We start from the raw sequence: 15,761 nt of genomic DNA, 5'->3' as shown, positions 1-15,761 counted from the left end.
CCTAGTTCAGAGAATTCATTTACAGAAGTAGAAATCATCAAAACTTACCTGGAAGCTAGCTTGTTCTTTTCTTTCCTTGACCTGGGTCTGGCGGTTAAGGGAAGTTCACTGACTGGTGTCAGATCACTAATCACCTTATTCAGTTTCCTCAGTTCATTGCCAATCTGAAGCAGTTTTTTGGGATTTGGAGTCAGGTCCTCAACATCAGTTCTCCGTGACTTCTTTACTGCATATTTTCCTATTAAGAAAAGAAAAAACAAACACTCTGCTGTCCTTAAACAAGTCATTTAAACAGAAAAGGATACATTTTCACAAAGCTGCTATTTTTTCTGAAGCCTGATTTTTTACTCAGGATTAAAAAGTATGATGTGTAAATAAGGGTTAGTCATTCAAACAGAGGGCATCTCCTCATCCTAGAAGTGCTAGGAAATGGCAGGCATATTTCCCTCCCTGCAGTGAATAAAGAGAAGCTATATCCTGGCCCTCCCCACAGAGATCCCCGCCTCTTGCTCTCTTCTTCACTCCCAGCCCCATCTCCAAGCGCTATTTAACTACATACAGCTTCACGAGGATTATGAACTCAACAACTTGCCACTCCACTCTTTTCCTGCTTTAACCATACTATAAGTGAAAAGGATATCTACAGCTCACATCCCTTCCCCAACCCCCAACTTCTACTGCTATTTGCAATGCAGTTATCTTTGTTATCACTTCACCATTCTTAGATGCCAGGACTGAGGGAATGGGAAGGAGACAGTACTGCCCCAGGGCTTCCACTCGTGAGTAGGAAGCGGATGTAGGGAGCAAACTGGTTTTGCCACTACACCCATTCTATTCCCTCTTCTCTAACTTGTTCAAAAATCTGGATTCGCCAAAGGAGCATTACAGTTTAACATCTATACTCGAGATAGCGCTCCAGAACTACTGGTACTAATTACTTGATAACAATCCCCTCTTACCATGATGCAAGCCATTTTTTTGATACATATTACTTGGCAAAGTGTCTCTGTTCCATTCAGATGGCCTTAGCATCCTCTCTTGTTGTGATGGTGTTAGTTGTTCACTATACTCCCAGAAGTACCTTCTCTTGCCTCTCTTCCGCGAAGATACCGAAGTCATCTCCTTTAAGTCTTCGACTGAGTCATTTTCATAACCTTTGGAGAAAAACCAAAATCTCAAAATGTGAGCAGTACTAGTTAACTTCAAGGAAAAAACACGCAAAATTTCAGGGAACTTAGGAAGTTTGTCGGTTTTCTTTAATATAACAGATAAACTATTATTCTATTTCTAACTTGCTAAATTAAATTCCCTTTGTGCTGGACACAAGGGATATAAAGACAAAAAAATGAAATGTTCACTCCTCCCAAGAAACTTCTATCCTACTAGAAATCTAAGCTAAGGATGCTAAGCACAGATTGCAAAATAACATTTAATATGGAAAACTACAACTTTCTAAAACTGCAGTAATTAATAACAAAACAAACTAATCATACTGTTCTGGAAGATCTGGCTTTCTCTAAGGTATTGGGGGTTTTTTTAAACTACTCTCTAAAATGCCAATTAATTAAGCAGAGTCTGAAGGGAGGCCAAACCCTAGAACGTCAAGAGCAATTAAACTTTTTTTAAAAAAGATCACTCTATAGTGAATTCCACTGTTTTCCTGACTTACAACATAATAAAAAGTTTACTGAAATTAAATGACAGCAGAACTGGGTAAATTTCCATGATGACAGACTGCTATGAAGAGTTTCTGGGGGTAACGCTATTGTTCTCTCCAACCTCCTAGAAAAGTACAGAAAGTACCTATAATACCATTCCCAAAACTTATGGGTTGACAGGACTTTTATTTACCTATTCTACCTCTGCATATCCATCCCTTCCTTCTCTATTCCTACTGTCACCATTCTAGCTACAAGCCCCTATTATTGTGCTCCTACCTGTACTGTTACAATAGCCTCCTTGTAGCTTTTCCATTCCTCTTTCTCCCTATGATCTATTCTTCATAACACTCTTAGAGGAACCTTCCTAATACATAGACCTGGTCTTATCACTCATGCTCATAATTTTCACTAGAAAAAAGAGTCATTCAATGGCACGGATATAGTGTGTATGTGTGTGTGTGTACATAAAAGTGTGTGTATATACACGTGCATTCATTAATGGAAAAAAATCATTCAACTGATATATACTCTTTCACCCAACAACACTGCTCCTAGGTATATATCCTCAAAGAGATTAAAGACCTAAAAAGTTCCACAGACAGAAACATTTTTGTAATAGCAAAGAACTGGAACTGGGGAAATGGCTGAACAAATGTGATATATGAATGTAATCAAATATGATTGTGCCATAAGAAATGATGAATGTGAAGAAATTAGAGAAACTTGGTATGACCTGCATAAACTGATGTTTAGTGAAGTAAGCAGAACCAGAAGAACAAAACTGCATGATGACCACAGTAATGTAAAGAAAACCCTGAAAGACTTCCAAATTCTGATCAATGTAATGTCCAACTGTGACTTTACAGGACCTGATGGTGTAGCATGCTCTCGGACTGTCAGCACAAAAGTAGGAGATGACAGATTCAGAAGGAGGAATATAATGGCCCAGTGTGGGGACGTATTCGGCTTGACTTCTCTGTTACAAGGTAGACTGAGTTCTGTTGGGAATCATTGGGAAATAAAAACTGTCCAACTGAGTAAATAATATTCAGACTTCCCTGGCTGGCATCCAAGAAGTTTTATAGCTTTTCAGCTTTACCTCTCATAACTACCCTGATATACTTTATGCTGCAAACAAACGAGACAGCCTGAGTCTGTGCACTAGGACAGAGTACTCTCGACACACCTATGCTTTGACTTACACTGTCCTCATGCCTAGAATGCCTCCCCTCTTTTCCTCTTTGCTCTTCTTTCTTTCTTTCTTTCTTTTTCTTTGTTTCTTTTTTGCAAGGCAATCAGGGTTAAGTGACCTGCCCAGGGTCAAACAGCTAGTAAGTGTCAAGTGTCTGAGGCTGGATCTGAACTCAGGTCCTCCTGACTCCAGAGCCAGTGCTCTATCTACTGTGCCGCCTAGGTGCCCCTCTTACTTATTTTTAAAAGTGAAGCTCAGATGCCACTTCCTCCCTTCACTAACCACTGCTGGGCTTATGGAAGAACAGAAATGCTGAAGATGCTGCACTATGATGTAAGGAATCAACACTGGGCTGGGTACCCTGTAAGGTAGGGTGGGAAGAGCTACTTAGACAACTATCCTAAAGCTGCTCATGACAGCTCTAAAATCTAATGTTTCACAGCCAAGTCTGCCTTTGCCCAAACCAGGGCAGACGAGGACATTGGAAACACCATTCTGTCCACTCATGTCAGTGTACTTTACACTTTACTTGTTATTAGGCACCCCACTTTATACAGCCACAAATTTTACCACTCCTCATTTGACCTTGTTTTCTGGCAAAATATCATTCTGGTATGTTGCATCTATCAAGTTAGAAAATATCAGTGTTAAAAAAAAAAAGAAAAAGAAAAAGAAAATACCAGTGTTAGAATCACAGAAAATAGGAGACACACTTCCATCTGACACGGTCAGTGAAAGCAAATCAGAAGACCATTTGGCTATATTAAATTTTTAAACATAATTCCAAGAACAGATCCTTAAATTGCCTTTGATAGGAATAATTTGCAGGGAGTAAGTAATGTTTAAGGGGAAAGGGGAAACACAAAATGCTTGAGAAGCCAGTAAATAGTGATTACAAAGTAAAGTTTCACTTTAGTACCTAACCCAAGCCAACATGCTTGGACCCATGACTCCGGTTGTGGCTCCAGTTGTGGCTCCAGTTGTGGGCTGGCTACTGAATGAGCCCTATGTAATCTTGGGAGCAGATCCCAAACAGGGACTGAAACTCTATTCTCAACCCCAGGCCCCCTCCACCCCTTAAGTTTTTAAGCTCATGAGCTGGTATAATCGTCTGCCAAGAAACAGCATCAAGTGACCTAGTCACAAAAGAGCCTTTGTAAATTGGTCAAGAACACCACAAATTACACCAATCAACCCACCCCAAACTGGCACACTTCTGTTTCAAGTATTTCCTTCTGCTTCTCTCCAGTACTTCACTTTTGGGCTCCTAAAGTTATTGGTTTAGTTCTGTATACATACATAGAAGGTATTTTTAAAATTTCATTATTCATATTTGCTAAAGCCCAAATAATACCATAATTCTGTGGTTTTTTACTAATCAAGTCAATTGTTCACTTTCATATGTGAGAAATATCTACATAACACAAACCAAATCAACTGGAAACAAGAGAATTAAATTCCCCTTTAACATTCAGCATTGTGTTAACAAGGGACAAGATGAGAATGTGATCCCCACAAACACCAGTTACCTCTCCTCTGTTCCACAGTCACAGCCTGCTTGCCTAAGCTTACCGAAACTGCTTCACATATAAATGTTGCCGGTTACAGGAGGGTCCAGTCAAAAGACTGTGAATGAATGGCAGGAAACGTATCGCCAGTTCTGGTTAAACCATTCAAAATGCATACTCTTTTGAAGGAACCTAAGTAGCATGGCTGTCTTTATTTAGGACCCATGGCCATCCCTGAGGTGGGTGTAAGGGTCTGAGGCAAGTACACTGTGTGCTCCTTTCTTTTTCCCTTCCCAAGTATCTTTTAACATGTGAAATCAAGAACATTAAGGACAACGTTGAAAAAGGAAAGAAATCACAAGGTGTTACACAGCCTGAGTGGAGACTGCACACTGAGGGAAAGGAAGTTCTGCTGGATTTGCTCTGATGATCATGGAATTGACTGCCTGATAAGTAAATGAGGAACAGGGTTTTGTTTGTCTTTTTTTTTTTTAAAGAGAGGCATAAGGGATAGGATGCTGGAATCGGAGTCAGGAAGACCTTGGTTCAAATCCCATCTCTGTCTGACATAGCTGTGTAACCAAGGGCAAGTCATCTTGCCTCTCTAAGCCTCATTTACATCATCAGTAAAATGGGGATAATAACGTCTGTCTTGGTACCTACTTCACGAGGTTGTTGGGAAGATGAAATGAGAGGTTCTGCACATGCTTTGCAGACCTTTAAGTACTATATACATGTCAGTTATTATTATTATCACCAGCTAACAATGTCACCTTTTCCTCCACCCTCCTTCTTCTCTTTTCCCCAAAACACAAGGCTCAGAACATTCTCATTCACTCTATGTTGCAGCTCAATCTGGTCAGTCCCCATTAGCACTCAACATGAGCTTCCCAAACAGTAAGTCCCCTGAGTTATGCCAGAGATCAGAATTATTAGAGAGAACATAAACATTGTTCATACTTGTAAGCAAAAAAGAGAACCACTATTTTCCATCCCCAAAACACAAGGATCCTAAAATATGTCAAAACAAGCCTTATTCTTTTACATTTAAAATTGAAGTTCCTACGCAAAATGACTTGGTTGTCTCTAATAAAGGTGAAACATCTGGGTAAAAGAAACCACTTCTAACCAAGAGGTTAGAAGGAAAAAAAAAAACCCACCCAACCAGCATACTGAATACCAATGTTTATACTAACTAAAATTCCAGAATTTTTTTCTCCAAAAATTAAGACAGTAAAGATAATATTATAAACAAACTGTATCCTTTGAATATTAGATTTTTAAAGTTCTTTTGAACTGTTATATCTTATGCAGAACTACTATTTTAAGTTTTTATGAAACAACTATTTATTTAAATAAATTTGCCAAAATAAAAAAAAGACATTGGGATGATTTTCATTCCTTTCTACAATTTTTAATTATGCCTTTCAGCAATGTCATTTTAATGCACAAGATTTACACACTGAGAGCAGAAGAACATCTCAAGGCTAACTTTCCTTCTTTTTCCCTTTTCGTGCCCAGGTAATAACACATAAATTATTTTTAAAAATCTGTCCCTAAAAGAGCCTTCATTACCTTAAGCCCTTCCCCTCCATTTGTACATTCTCATTCAAAAAAAAAGATATTCTGCAAATGAAAACTGAAGCAGAAGCAAAAAAAAAAATTTCCTTTATTTTTTCATAAATCAGAACCACATGGGCATGAGTAGTTGAAATTGACACCAAGTCAATGTAGGGACTCCTAACTTATCTCCACCATACTGGAGGGACACATACAGAAATAAAATTACTTTCATGCCAACGGATTCTTGGCCTCTTTGGAGAGGTAATGAACAAGGTGACAAACCAGAATGCTTGGTGCAAGATAAACTAAGAACTGGCCCTAAAGCATTAGCTATAGTACACAAGCAGATAACTATTTTAAAGCTACTTATAGTCAAAATGCCACGCCCCTGAGCTTTTCCAGTCCCCAGACTAACAAGGTAAAGAAATCGCCCCAAGAAAAGCTTTCTCTTTCCAACAATTCTTAAAAGCTCTGCTAGTCTACAATTTTTACAATACCTGGTTCAGAGAAAGTGTCACTAATATCATCATCCTTGTCATCCTCATAATCTTCTTCCTCCTCTTCTTCCTCCTCATTTTCAGATAGCTCATGTTCACTGCCAAATCCTTCATCATGGTCCTCATCATCAACATCATCTTCATCCTCTTCATCCTCTTCAGGGCTGCATTTGGCTTGTCGCTCACCCAAGTTGTCGGAAACAAAAAGAGAATAATTGTGCTCTTCTTTTTTCTGGGATGGATCTGAAACTGATGTGCTGGCAGATAAGCTGCTGCTCTCTCCTGACACAATTAACCCTGTAGCCTCCTGGGGAGGAGGGCTGAGGAGTAGCTCTCGGGTCTCTTTAAAAGGCAAAGTAGGAGTTATGTGACTCTGAAGTGTATCCATTCCTTTTTTTTCTTGTCTCTTTGCTACAGCTCCACAGTAACAGGTATTCTCCTTTGCTGCATCAGCATGAACCTGGCTCAACAAGGGCCGAGTCTGCTGAACTGGATTGATCTTTACCTTTGCCTTTTTAACATAGTCTTTACATTCAACATGAAAATTCACCTTTTCATTGTGATACAAGTTGGTCTTCACCATGATCTGTGTGCTTGATGTGGGTTTGCTTGCCTTGTGGACACAGTCTGACGAGGGAACCTCAGCCTGAACAGTCTTCGATGAGCACACTGGGGCAGCTGCTCGGCTTGCTATCTTTTTCCCAGGCAATGATGAGGACAAGGGGTTCTGTTTGACACTAAAAAGCAAGTCAGGATAATAAAGGGAATCAGATACTGGCTGAGAATCCTCACTATTAAGCTGGGCCAAAGTTGGAGTTTTACTTATGACCTCTTCATCTTGGTAGGGACTAGAAAAGTCATCAAGACCCAGGTAATCCACTTCTTTTGTTCCCCAGATGTCACAGCTAGTCAGTTTAGTATATTTTGTTAGGTCTTCACAGTATGTATCCCACTGTTCCCAGTTTGAGGTTAAAGCAGCCTCATTATCCAGGACATCTGTGTAAGTCTCCAGATTTTCAACATCTTTGCACTCCTCCAAAGAAAGAAAGTTGTCTCTGGGATTCTGTTGGTAGTTCATTTCTCTATCCTGAATAGGAAAATGGGACCAAAAAAATAGCACCACATTTTAAAGAAAAAAAATACACAATTCCCCATTCTCCTTCCTCTTTTTTACAACTGCCATACTAACTTGATTTCTTTTACTTTAAGGCAAAGTTACGTATATACAATTCTATATAATTTCCTTGCTTCTATGTATTTTTTAAAAATAAGGAAATGTATAACATTTAAGTGGTTCTTGATGCTAGAATTTTTTAAATACTCTTCCTTCAAGTCTGGAGTATGGCTCAAATATCAAGGGCTCTTGGTTTTCTACTATAAATGCTTCACATGAGAGATCTATGATGTCACAAATATGGTTATTTCTGCCACCAATGCATCTCTGTCTTCATGAGTTTCTATAGCTCAAAACATTCATCACCCAAAGTCTAATCTTTCATTGACAAACCTCTCCACACTTGGCTAGGCTGGTCCTCAGACAACAAGCACGCAGGTTGTCACCTGGACTGTACTCAAAGTCTTTCCAGTGCAGTAAGACCTGAGGGATGCTCCATTACACTGACATAACCTTTGGTAACTCAAGGCTACCTTCATGCCATAATGAGGCACTGAGAGATTTCAGGGGACATACTATCAATACCACCATTGAAAAAGGTTTGTTTTTTCTTGCTCCTTTATACTTCAAAGAATTTGGTATCTCTTTAGCATCAACCACAGCAATGTTGCATAGCTCATCATGGAAAAATAAGCTGTCTTGTTAAGAGGGAACTTCAACAGAGGCAAAAACAAGATCAAAGGTAGTTGAAACCTAGCCAGGAATAAGGCTCAGGACATAACCTTGATGCTCATGCCCAAATGCAGATGCAACATTCTTGCTGTATGATTCAACAGTAACAATATTTTTCTTAGTTAAAAGTATGTAGTTTCCTCACCTAAATATAATTGACAAACCTATTCAAATATCACTTTTAATCACTATTTTTGTTTAACTCTCTCAACTTCATACCCTTGAATATTGAAGAATGCCATACTCTAAGTTTTAATCACTGTTACTCCTTCATTTGCCAGCTGGATCTTAATGGCCTTATGTGACTTTTCAACAAATATCTTTCCTTAGTAAATTCAAGAGGTTTATACGTAGTTCTAAAAAGCACTAGAATCAGGCTTATTAGAATCAAAATTTACCTCACATTTATTTCTGTTCTCCACCTACTAGCTTCTCAATGAAAACGAAGCAAATAAAATGCCACAACCAAAATATGCATACATGTTAAATCAATTAAAATAGAGCTCAAGAAAGTATCACTTACCAGTTCATACATGAAGTCTGGATCTGAACTATTTGCTAAGAGATCTGTGCTCATCAGAGTCTGTTCTGAAAACGTGTGGCTTCGAAAGGCATCCCCAAAAGGCGGGTCCATTCCGCTTACACTAGGCTGCAATGAAATTATTTTATTTCATTTTAAAAACTGAAGTCTTTAAGAACTCCTTTTATTCTCCTTTAAAAATCAAGTTCACCTGCCCTTTTAAAGTATTTTCTAAGAAAACTTAAAGGGCCTTTGTCTAACTCAATTTACATCAGATGAACAATTAAAAAAAGTAATTACAAATTGATCATTGCATCAGAAACTGCAATGGTTAATGGCATTAAACTTGAACCACCAGAAGATTATTTATCCACCAAAGAGGATCACAGTCTATGGATACTCAACAGGTGCTTTGTATGCAACTAAGTATAATGAAAACATTTTGTAACAATAAACTCTAATAAGAGACCTTTTCTGTTCTAATTCCTATAATGGGAGAGTTCCCTATTATTTCTGAGGGGATGAATAGATTATTCAAAGTCTCTCGTAACAGTAATTTTCATTTTGCCTATAGAGGAGCAAAAGCCAAGGTTTCTATACGTGGAATGGGAATGGCAAGACGACTTTGTCTTGGTAATAGCAGTGTAGGGTGAGGGTGGGGTGGGGAGAGTTATTAGCAGTTTATAACAGGAGTGTCCCTCAGGTCTTTTTAGTGTCACACTATCTTAGTAGCAACTAATACGTCACTTGAGTCACATTGCTCAGCCCTAACAGTTTGGGCCCCTGAAAAGTATAGGAGCTGGGACAATTCATCATACCTTAAGAGCTGCCTCTTTTGACTCCACATAAAAGCCCTTATAGTTTCTATCCTGTTATTACATCGGTGTCACCCATCTCTCCTTGTTAGAAGAGGAGAAGAGTGTAGAGGGTTGGAGGGCAGGAGTGGAATAAAGTAGAGAAGCAGATCATTAGAAGGGGAGCGCATTAGTAGTTTAAATAACCAGAACAGGAACAAGCGTGGTTTATTATAGGGTACCATGTATTGGTTCAGTGGCTGCCTTCCAAACAAAACTGACCGGTTCAAAGGCAATCCCTATCATCTTGCTCAAACAAGCACAATCACCTTTACCTACAGTTTGTGCTTTCTAAAATGTATGCAATGAAAATGTTTACAAAGAGCTTTAGTAGGTGATCAAAACCCAAGGGATATTTTCAGATGACAATTTGAAGAGATATTTCAGTTAAGTTGCCTATCACGTCTGCTTTTCATCACCCCTTTTCTGAGATTGGCCCATGGCGACTGAAGTGGTATGCCTAGTGGTAAGGAAGATGGTTGCCGGTTGTTGTTTCAACTACAAGAGAAGAAAGTGTCCTTGGTCCCAGGGCCCAGGAAAACACTAAACTTCATGCTTTGCAAAATAATCTACTACTAACTGAGGTTAGCTCTAGCCTCTCCTACCTGTCCTTTATTTTGAAAGACGATGATGCCATATGTCTTGATGATACTCATTTGAATGCGCAGATGTAGACACATACTGCATATAAGTAAGGTTAGTGAAGAAAAATTACTCAAGAGAGCCTTTCTTACCTCAGAGGTGACAATCTTAACACTGGAAAGGAACTTCAGAGGATATCTAGTTCAATCTATACCTGAACAAGAATCCCCTCTAAAACCTTGCCAAATATTTATTCAGGCTTTGCTTTAAAACTTATACTGGGGGGAGAGGAGGTCCCACTACCTATCAATGTAACCTATTCACTCTGTAAAAGCTAGGAATCTTTTCTTACATCAAGCCTAAATCTGCCTCTGAAATCTCCACCAATGACTACTTAGTTCTGTCCTCTGGGGACAACCAGTACGATCTGAATACCTCTTCTACAGATGGGGCTTTAAACATTTCAAAAGAGTTATCAAAGCCCTCCACAACTATTCTCTTCTCCAGGTTACACACCCCCAGTTCCTTCAACTGATCTCCATCTAGTACAATTTAAAGATCTGTTATTGTCCTGGTTGCTCTCCTCTGGCTCTCTAGGTTATCAACATTCTTCTGAAACAGTGCCCAGAATGGAATATGATACTCTGAATGTGGTCTGATTAGGAACAAATACAGCAGGACTATCAATTCCCTTATGCTTCTTTTAGGTAGCCTAAAGTCACATTAACTTTTGGGGCTACTCTATCACACTGTTGACTCATGTTAAATTTGAAGTCCACTAAAACTCTCAGATCTTTTTCCAGACAAACTGCTATCAAGTTATTCTTCCTTCATCTTGTACTTAAAACAATGATTTTTGAAAACCTAAATATAAGACTTCATAATTATTCCTATTAAATTTCCATTTATCAGATTAGTTCCTCATTTCAGTCTATTGAGACTTTTTTGGAGCCTAACTCTCAACATGTTTGCTCTCTCCTCCTAACTGCGCAACCTGCAATTTGGATAAGCATGCCATCCATACATTTATCTAAGTCATTGATAAAAACATCAAATAGTATAAGGCCATTCCACTGGAAACCTCCTAAAATGACATTAATGTCTACTCTGAGTCCTGCCATTTAACCAGTTCTGAATCTGCCCAAACACTAATGTCTCAACCACATCTCTTGAATATAAAAACATTAAAGATTTTGCAACTGTTTTTCTAAAATCTAGGTGAACTATATATCTACAGCATCAGTTTAACAACTAGGTCAAAAAAGGAAATAAGGCTAGTCTGATAAGCTCACACAGATTTGTAATCTCAGTGATATGGACGCTCTTTCCAATGATGCAGGCTGCAAACCATCCATGCCTGCTCATCCTGTGCAACTCTTGTCCTTTTCCTAACAGAAGTTTGCCACCTTAATGGAGAATATCAGCAGTACACCAGTTTTCTCTTTCTCTTGCCACACAAACAGCCCATTTTCATTTTGTCATACATTTCTCCGATGACATCATTGACTCCAGTCGCTCTTTCTTGTAGTTCCTTTTGTTGAATTAAAACCTGTTCTCAGCTGCCTTCTGAGTAATATTCGGGTTTAATGCTTTGGAGACTGTAGTGTTCAACATGTATCTGTATAATAAAAAAGGTAGAACACTAGTACTAAAAGTCTTTGGTCTTTGTTTTTGAAAGAGGTATGGCGTCCTTAGAGGAATTGTGCAGTTTCCTGCAGGTAATTCAGATTTCTCTTCCTGTCCAATCCTAAGAGGTCTTTGCACTCACTGACCAGCATATGCTGATGGATGAGCGCGATAGGCTGTCAACTGAACTGTAGGTCATGACTGGACAACAGGCACTCTTCATTCACTCTCCCAGGATGCTCAGCAATATTCCAAGGCTTGCTGCAACCAGCACAATGTCATCCACAAACAGGAGCACCTAGAGGAACATCTCTTCAATTTGGATTCTTCAATGGATCTCCTCCACGAAACTGTCAAACACCTTTGAGGTATCCCTGTTTCGGGTCTTGCCTGATGTTAATATTGGAGGATATCTGAACAATGTTATTCTGAATAATGCTGATATACGGGTTGTACACATCTTGTTGGGAGAGAGCCTTTAAGGTGGCATTTTGTTTTACCAAATCAAATACATATAATCAACAAACAACAAGAATAGCGGAATCTTGTATTCTCTGTATCTTTCAGTCAATTTGTGATGGTAAAGACACAGACTTCTGTTGAATACCATTTGTGAAATCCTGCCCGTTCCATATGAATACTTCATCAAAGATGCATCCAAAGCATATGTAGATTGTTCTCATAAAAAATTTTATACAGATGGGAAAGTAGGTATATAGGTCAATAGTTAATAATAAAATCTGAGATTTTTCCCCCATACCTTTAGTATCTTTTCTTCTTTCACATAGCCCCAATACCCTCTACAGCTGTGTTGATCTCCTCTGTGAACATGTGATCTAATCCAGCTGTCCAGATTAGTCTGATAGCCTGTTCATGACATCACGCTGGTTTTATGAGGTCGCTGCTTTTCCAGGACCATCCCTTAAGAACGCTCTAAAATTTCACCAGCAATCAAAATTAAACTCACAGGCCTACCATCTACAAGCCTCAATCTCCTCCATTTTATGGAAATCAGTACAACATCTGCCTCTGTCCAGTCTAGCACCTACCTTGTTTTCCACTGTTTTGCTGTGGCTGTTGTTTTGTTCTTGCCTTGTTTGTTTTGGTTTGGTTTTTTGTCAGGCAATTGGGGTTAAGTGACTTGCCCAGAGTCACACAGCTAGTGTTAAATGTCTGAGGTCGCATCTGCACTCAGCTCCTCCAGGGCCAGTCCTCTCTGCACTGTGCCACCTAGCTGCCCCTCCACAGTCTTTTAAAGATCATTGACAGTGGTTCGGCAAACATAGTCAGTTATTGTAGTTCCCTATTTGCACCTGGTGACCTGCCCTCTTGCTATTTTACCACTTACCTTGAATTTTCAAGCCCCTATTATAAGCCTTTTCAAACCCCATCCTTTCTTGTCTAACAGACAAGTTGAGCAGATCTACTTTCTTTATCCTCCTCTTTCCCTTGCTATTGTTAAACCCCTCTTTTTTATATTCTTATGTTTCCTTGCCAGTCCCAAATGATTCTGAACTTTAGAACACCTGACCCTAATTTTTTTTACAGTGCATTAAAAAAGCCTAATTAATGCATTTATACCACATTCACTTCCTAACAGCCCTTCTCCTCCTGCCCCCTCTTTACCACCAGAGTAGTTTTCCTTATAGGAATGTAACCTGTGTAACCTGTGATTTCTTCAACTAGGAACTACCTCTAATGATGTAGGTAGATAGTACTGACTTAAACAAAACAGCTAAGCCCCAAGGAGTTGTACCTAGAGCACCTGACTTACTCTTACAATAAATACAATGCTATGCCACTGTAGTCATCCTCAATTATTTACCCTTCCGTCTTCTACACATACCTTTTAAAAACCTAAGTTGGTCAATGCACCTGTATCAATGTCTATAAACAAATCCCTTTTCTACATCATCAGAATAGGTTTGGGGGTTTTTTGTGTGTCTTCAGAATTTCATTCTTGATAGTTTTCCATTCTCCCCTATGCTGACTTCTTTCGCAGAATTGTAACCCACAGAATCTTAAGCAATTTGACATTTTAGCTTCCACATCTAGGGTGTGTCAGACAATGCCCAGCTTTCCTCTTCTTCTCTATAACAAATTCTAAAGTAAAAGTCACTTTCCTTACAAGGTTCCTATAATTTGTACCTCAGCAAACAGCTGTTCCTTGTACATGAGAATCAGGTCAGAAGAAAAATTCACTTCATTGGTTTCTCAATTTTTTGAAGGATGAAATTATTATTAAGGCAAGTCAAATTATGAACTACTCTGCTTTTGGCCTAAAGAGGCAATGCTTCAGCAGATGTGTAAATAATGTAAGTCTTCAATCACTACTATATCATAACTCTATGCCAGGCTTTTAATCTGTTTCTTCAGATCCTCATTTGTGTCCTCTTGTTGTCCAGGTGGTCTGTGGTACAATCAGATGAAAGTATTTTTTTATGTTTATGCTTCAACTGGTCTTCGATCAAATTATTCCCACTGTTTCCCTCCTCTGTATCTTATATTTCTTAACATTGATAAGATACCTTCTTAATCTATGATTAAGAAGATACCCCCACCCGCCTTTTACCTGCTCTGCTTCTTTTGAAAAAGGGATATCCTTCCAGAGTCATATTTGAGACAGAAGTCATATTCAGCTAAGTCTCAGTGATACTTATGGGATCAAATTTGCTCTCTTGAATTGGGATTTCTAGTTCACTCTGCTATTATACATACTTCCTGCATCTGTGTATCTGAGGCCATGGGTTTTATTGCTAGCTCCTTTCTTGGATTTCGTATCCTATGAATTTCTAGGCATCTCTACAGCTAAGTTGTCTTCTTGCTATGGTGTTTAACCTTGGCTAATAGAAATAGATATTTTTCTCCCCTCCTCATCCTTTAGATTGGCAAGAAAGAATCCAGGCAAACAGTTTTACCAACTTTTATTAGGTGTACTCCATCTCTTACCAGGAGCCCATCATTCCTACATTTTAAGCTGTGATCCAGAAATCCAAAACCTATTCTTACAACACAATCTTTTTTTTTAGCTACCTAATCACTTCTCAAATCTACCTCTTATGAAGCCTTTGCCCTTGATTAGTAGCAGTCAAAAAAATATCACCCATGCCCCTGAGGTTTGCAGTTTCTCACCTAAGACTGCATAAATCCTTAGCAATACTCTCTAAATTCCTTTTAGAAGAACTGTGTCTACCTACGTGAACTACCAAATGTAGATAGTAGTAATATTTACAAAAAGGACCAATTTTCAGAGACAGATTGGACTAATTAGGGTAGCCAAATATGTTTGGAAACTACTAGAGAGAGCTGTGGCTAATCTGGATAACTGTTTTGAGGTCAATAGAAATTTTCTCATGTCCAGTCCCTCAATAATCAGCTCTAGAATCCAGAGAGATTGACCAAGCAAAGGGGTAGGTGCCCTAATCATAGAATCTACCCTAACAACAAAAAGATACATTTGTTTTTGTTTTGTTCATTTAGTCTGTACAACCCCTGTCTTGTATTCCCAAATCATCAACTTTACTATATGCTTGCTTAGCTGAGTGAAACAGGCATTGGAGTGTTACGGAGCTAGAGGCTATGAAGAGGAAGAAAGGCCCTACTGAAGGGGCCCTGTTCTACTTTCCCCAGGTCCAAACTCCAGAACCCATGATGATTCTAAATAGACAAAATGTTAACTACAATCCTAGGCTTCTACATGAAGTGATACCTATCTGAGACAGTCTCTGCATTATAAATCCATTTGGGAAGTGGATAAGGAGGTAATTTGGTAAAGACGAGATGAAATGAAAAATGTTTAGAAAGAAGGATGCCAGGCAATGGGAGGAGAAGGAGGAAAAACAAAAAACAGCAGGTTGGAGTAAGAGAAAACGTTCTGGCAGGGGTGACTCACAGTGGGGAAAGTACTAGGAG

General features: G+C 38.9%; 1 protein-coding gene across 2 annotated transcripts in view; it reads right to left on the bottom strand.

The window, feature by feature from the left end:
- The window catches only part of CREBRF (CREB3 regulatory factor), a 47,292-nt gene that overhangs the window by 10,073 nt on the left and 21,458 nt on the right, over window positions 1-15,761 (bottom strand). For both annotated transcript variants that reach the window (XM_020969116.2, XM_020969117.2), the window contains 4 exons: window positions 8,791-8,916; window positions 6,422-7,508; window positions 960-1,154; window positions 49-238 (listed from right to left, as the gene is read on the bottom strand). In XM_020969116.2, coding sequence (XP_020824775.1) covers window positions 49-238; window positions 960-1,154; window positions 6,422-7,508; window positions 8,791-8,916 — 1,598 coding nt within the window. The remainder of the gene's footprint in view (window positions 1-48; window positions 239-959; window positions 1,155-6,421; window positions 7,509-8,790; window positions 8,917-15,761) is intronic.

This window comes from Phascolarctos cinereus, unplaced genomic scaffold (genome assembly GCF_003287225.1).
Source record: "Phascolarctos cinereus isolate Bilbo 61053 unplaced genomic scaffold, phaCin_HiC Scaffold_2;HRSCAF=192, whole genome shotgun sequence".
NCBI lineage: Eukaryota > Metazoa > Chordata > Mammalia > Diprotodontia > Phascolarctidae > Phascolarctos > Phascolarctos cinereus.
Note: the sequence above shows the minus strand (reverse complement) of the source record. Positions and strands in the feature narration are given on the sequence as shown.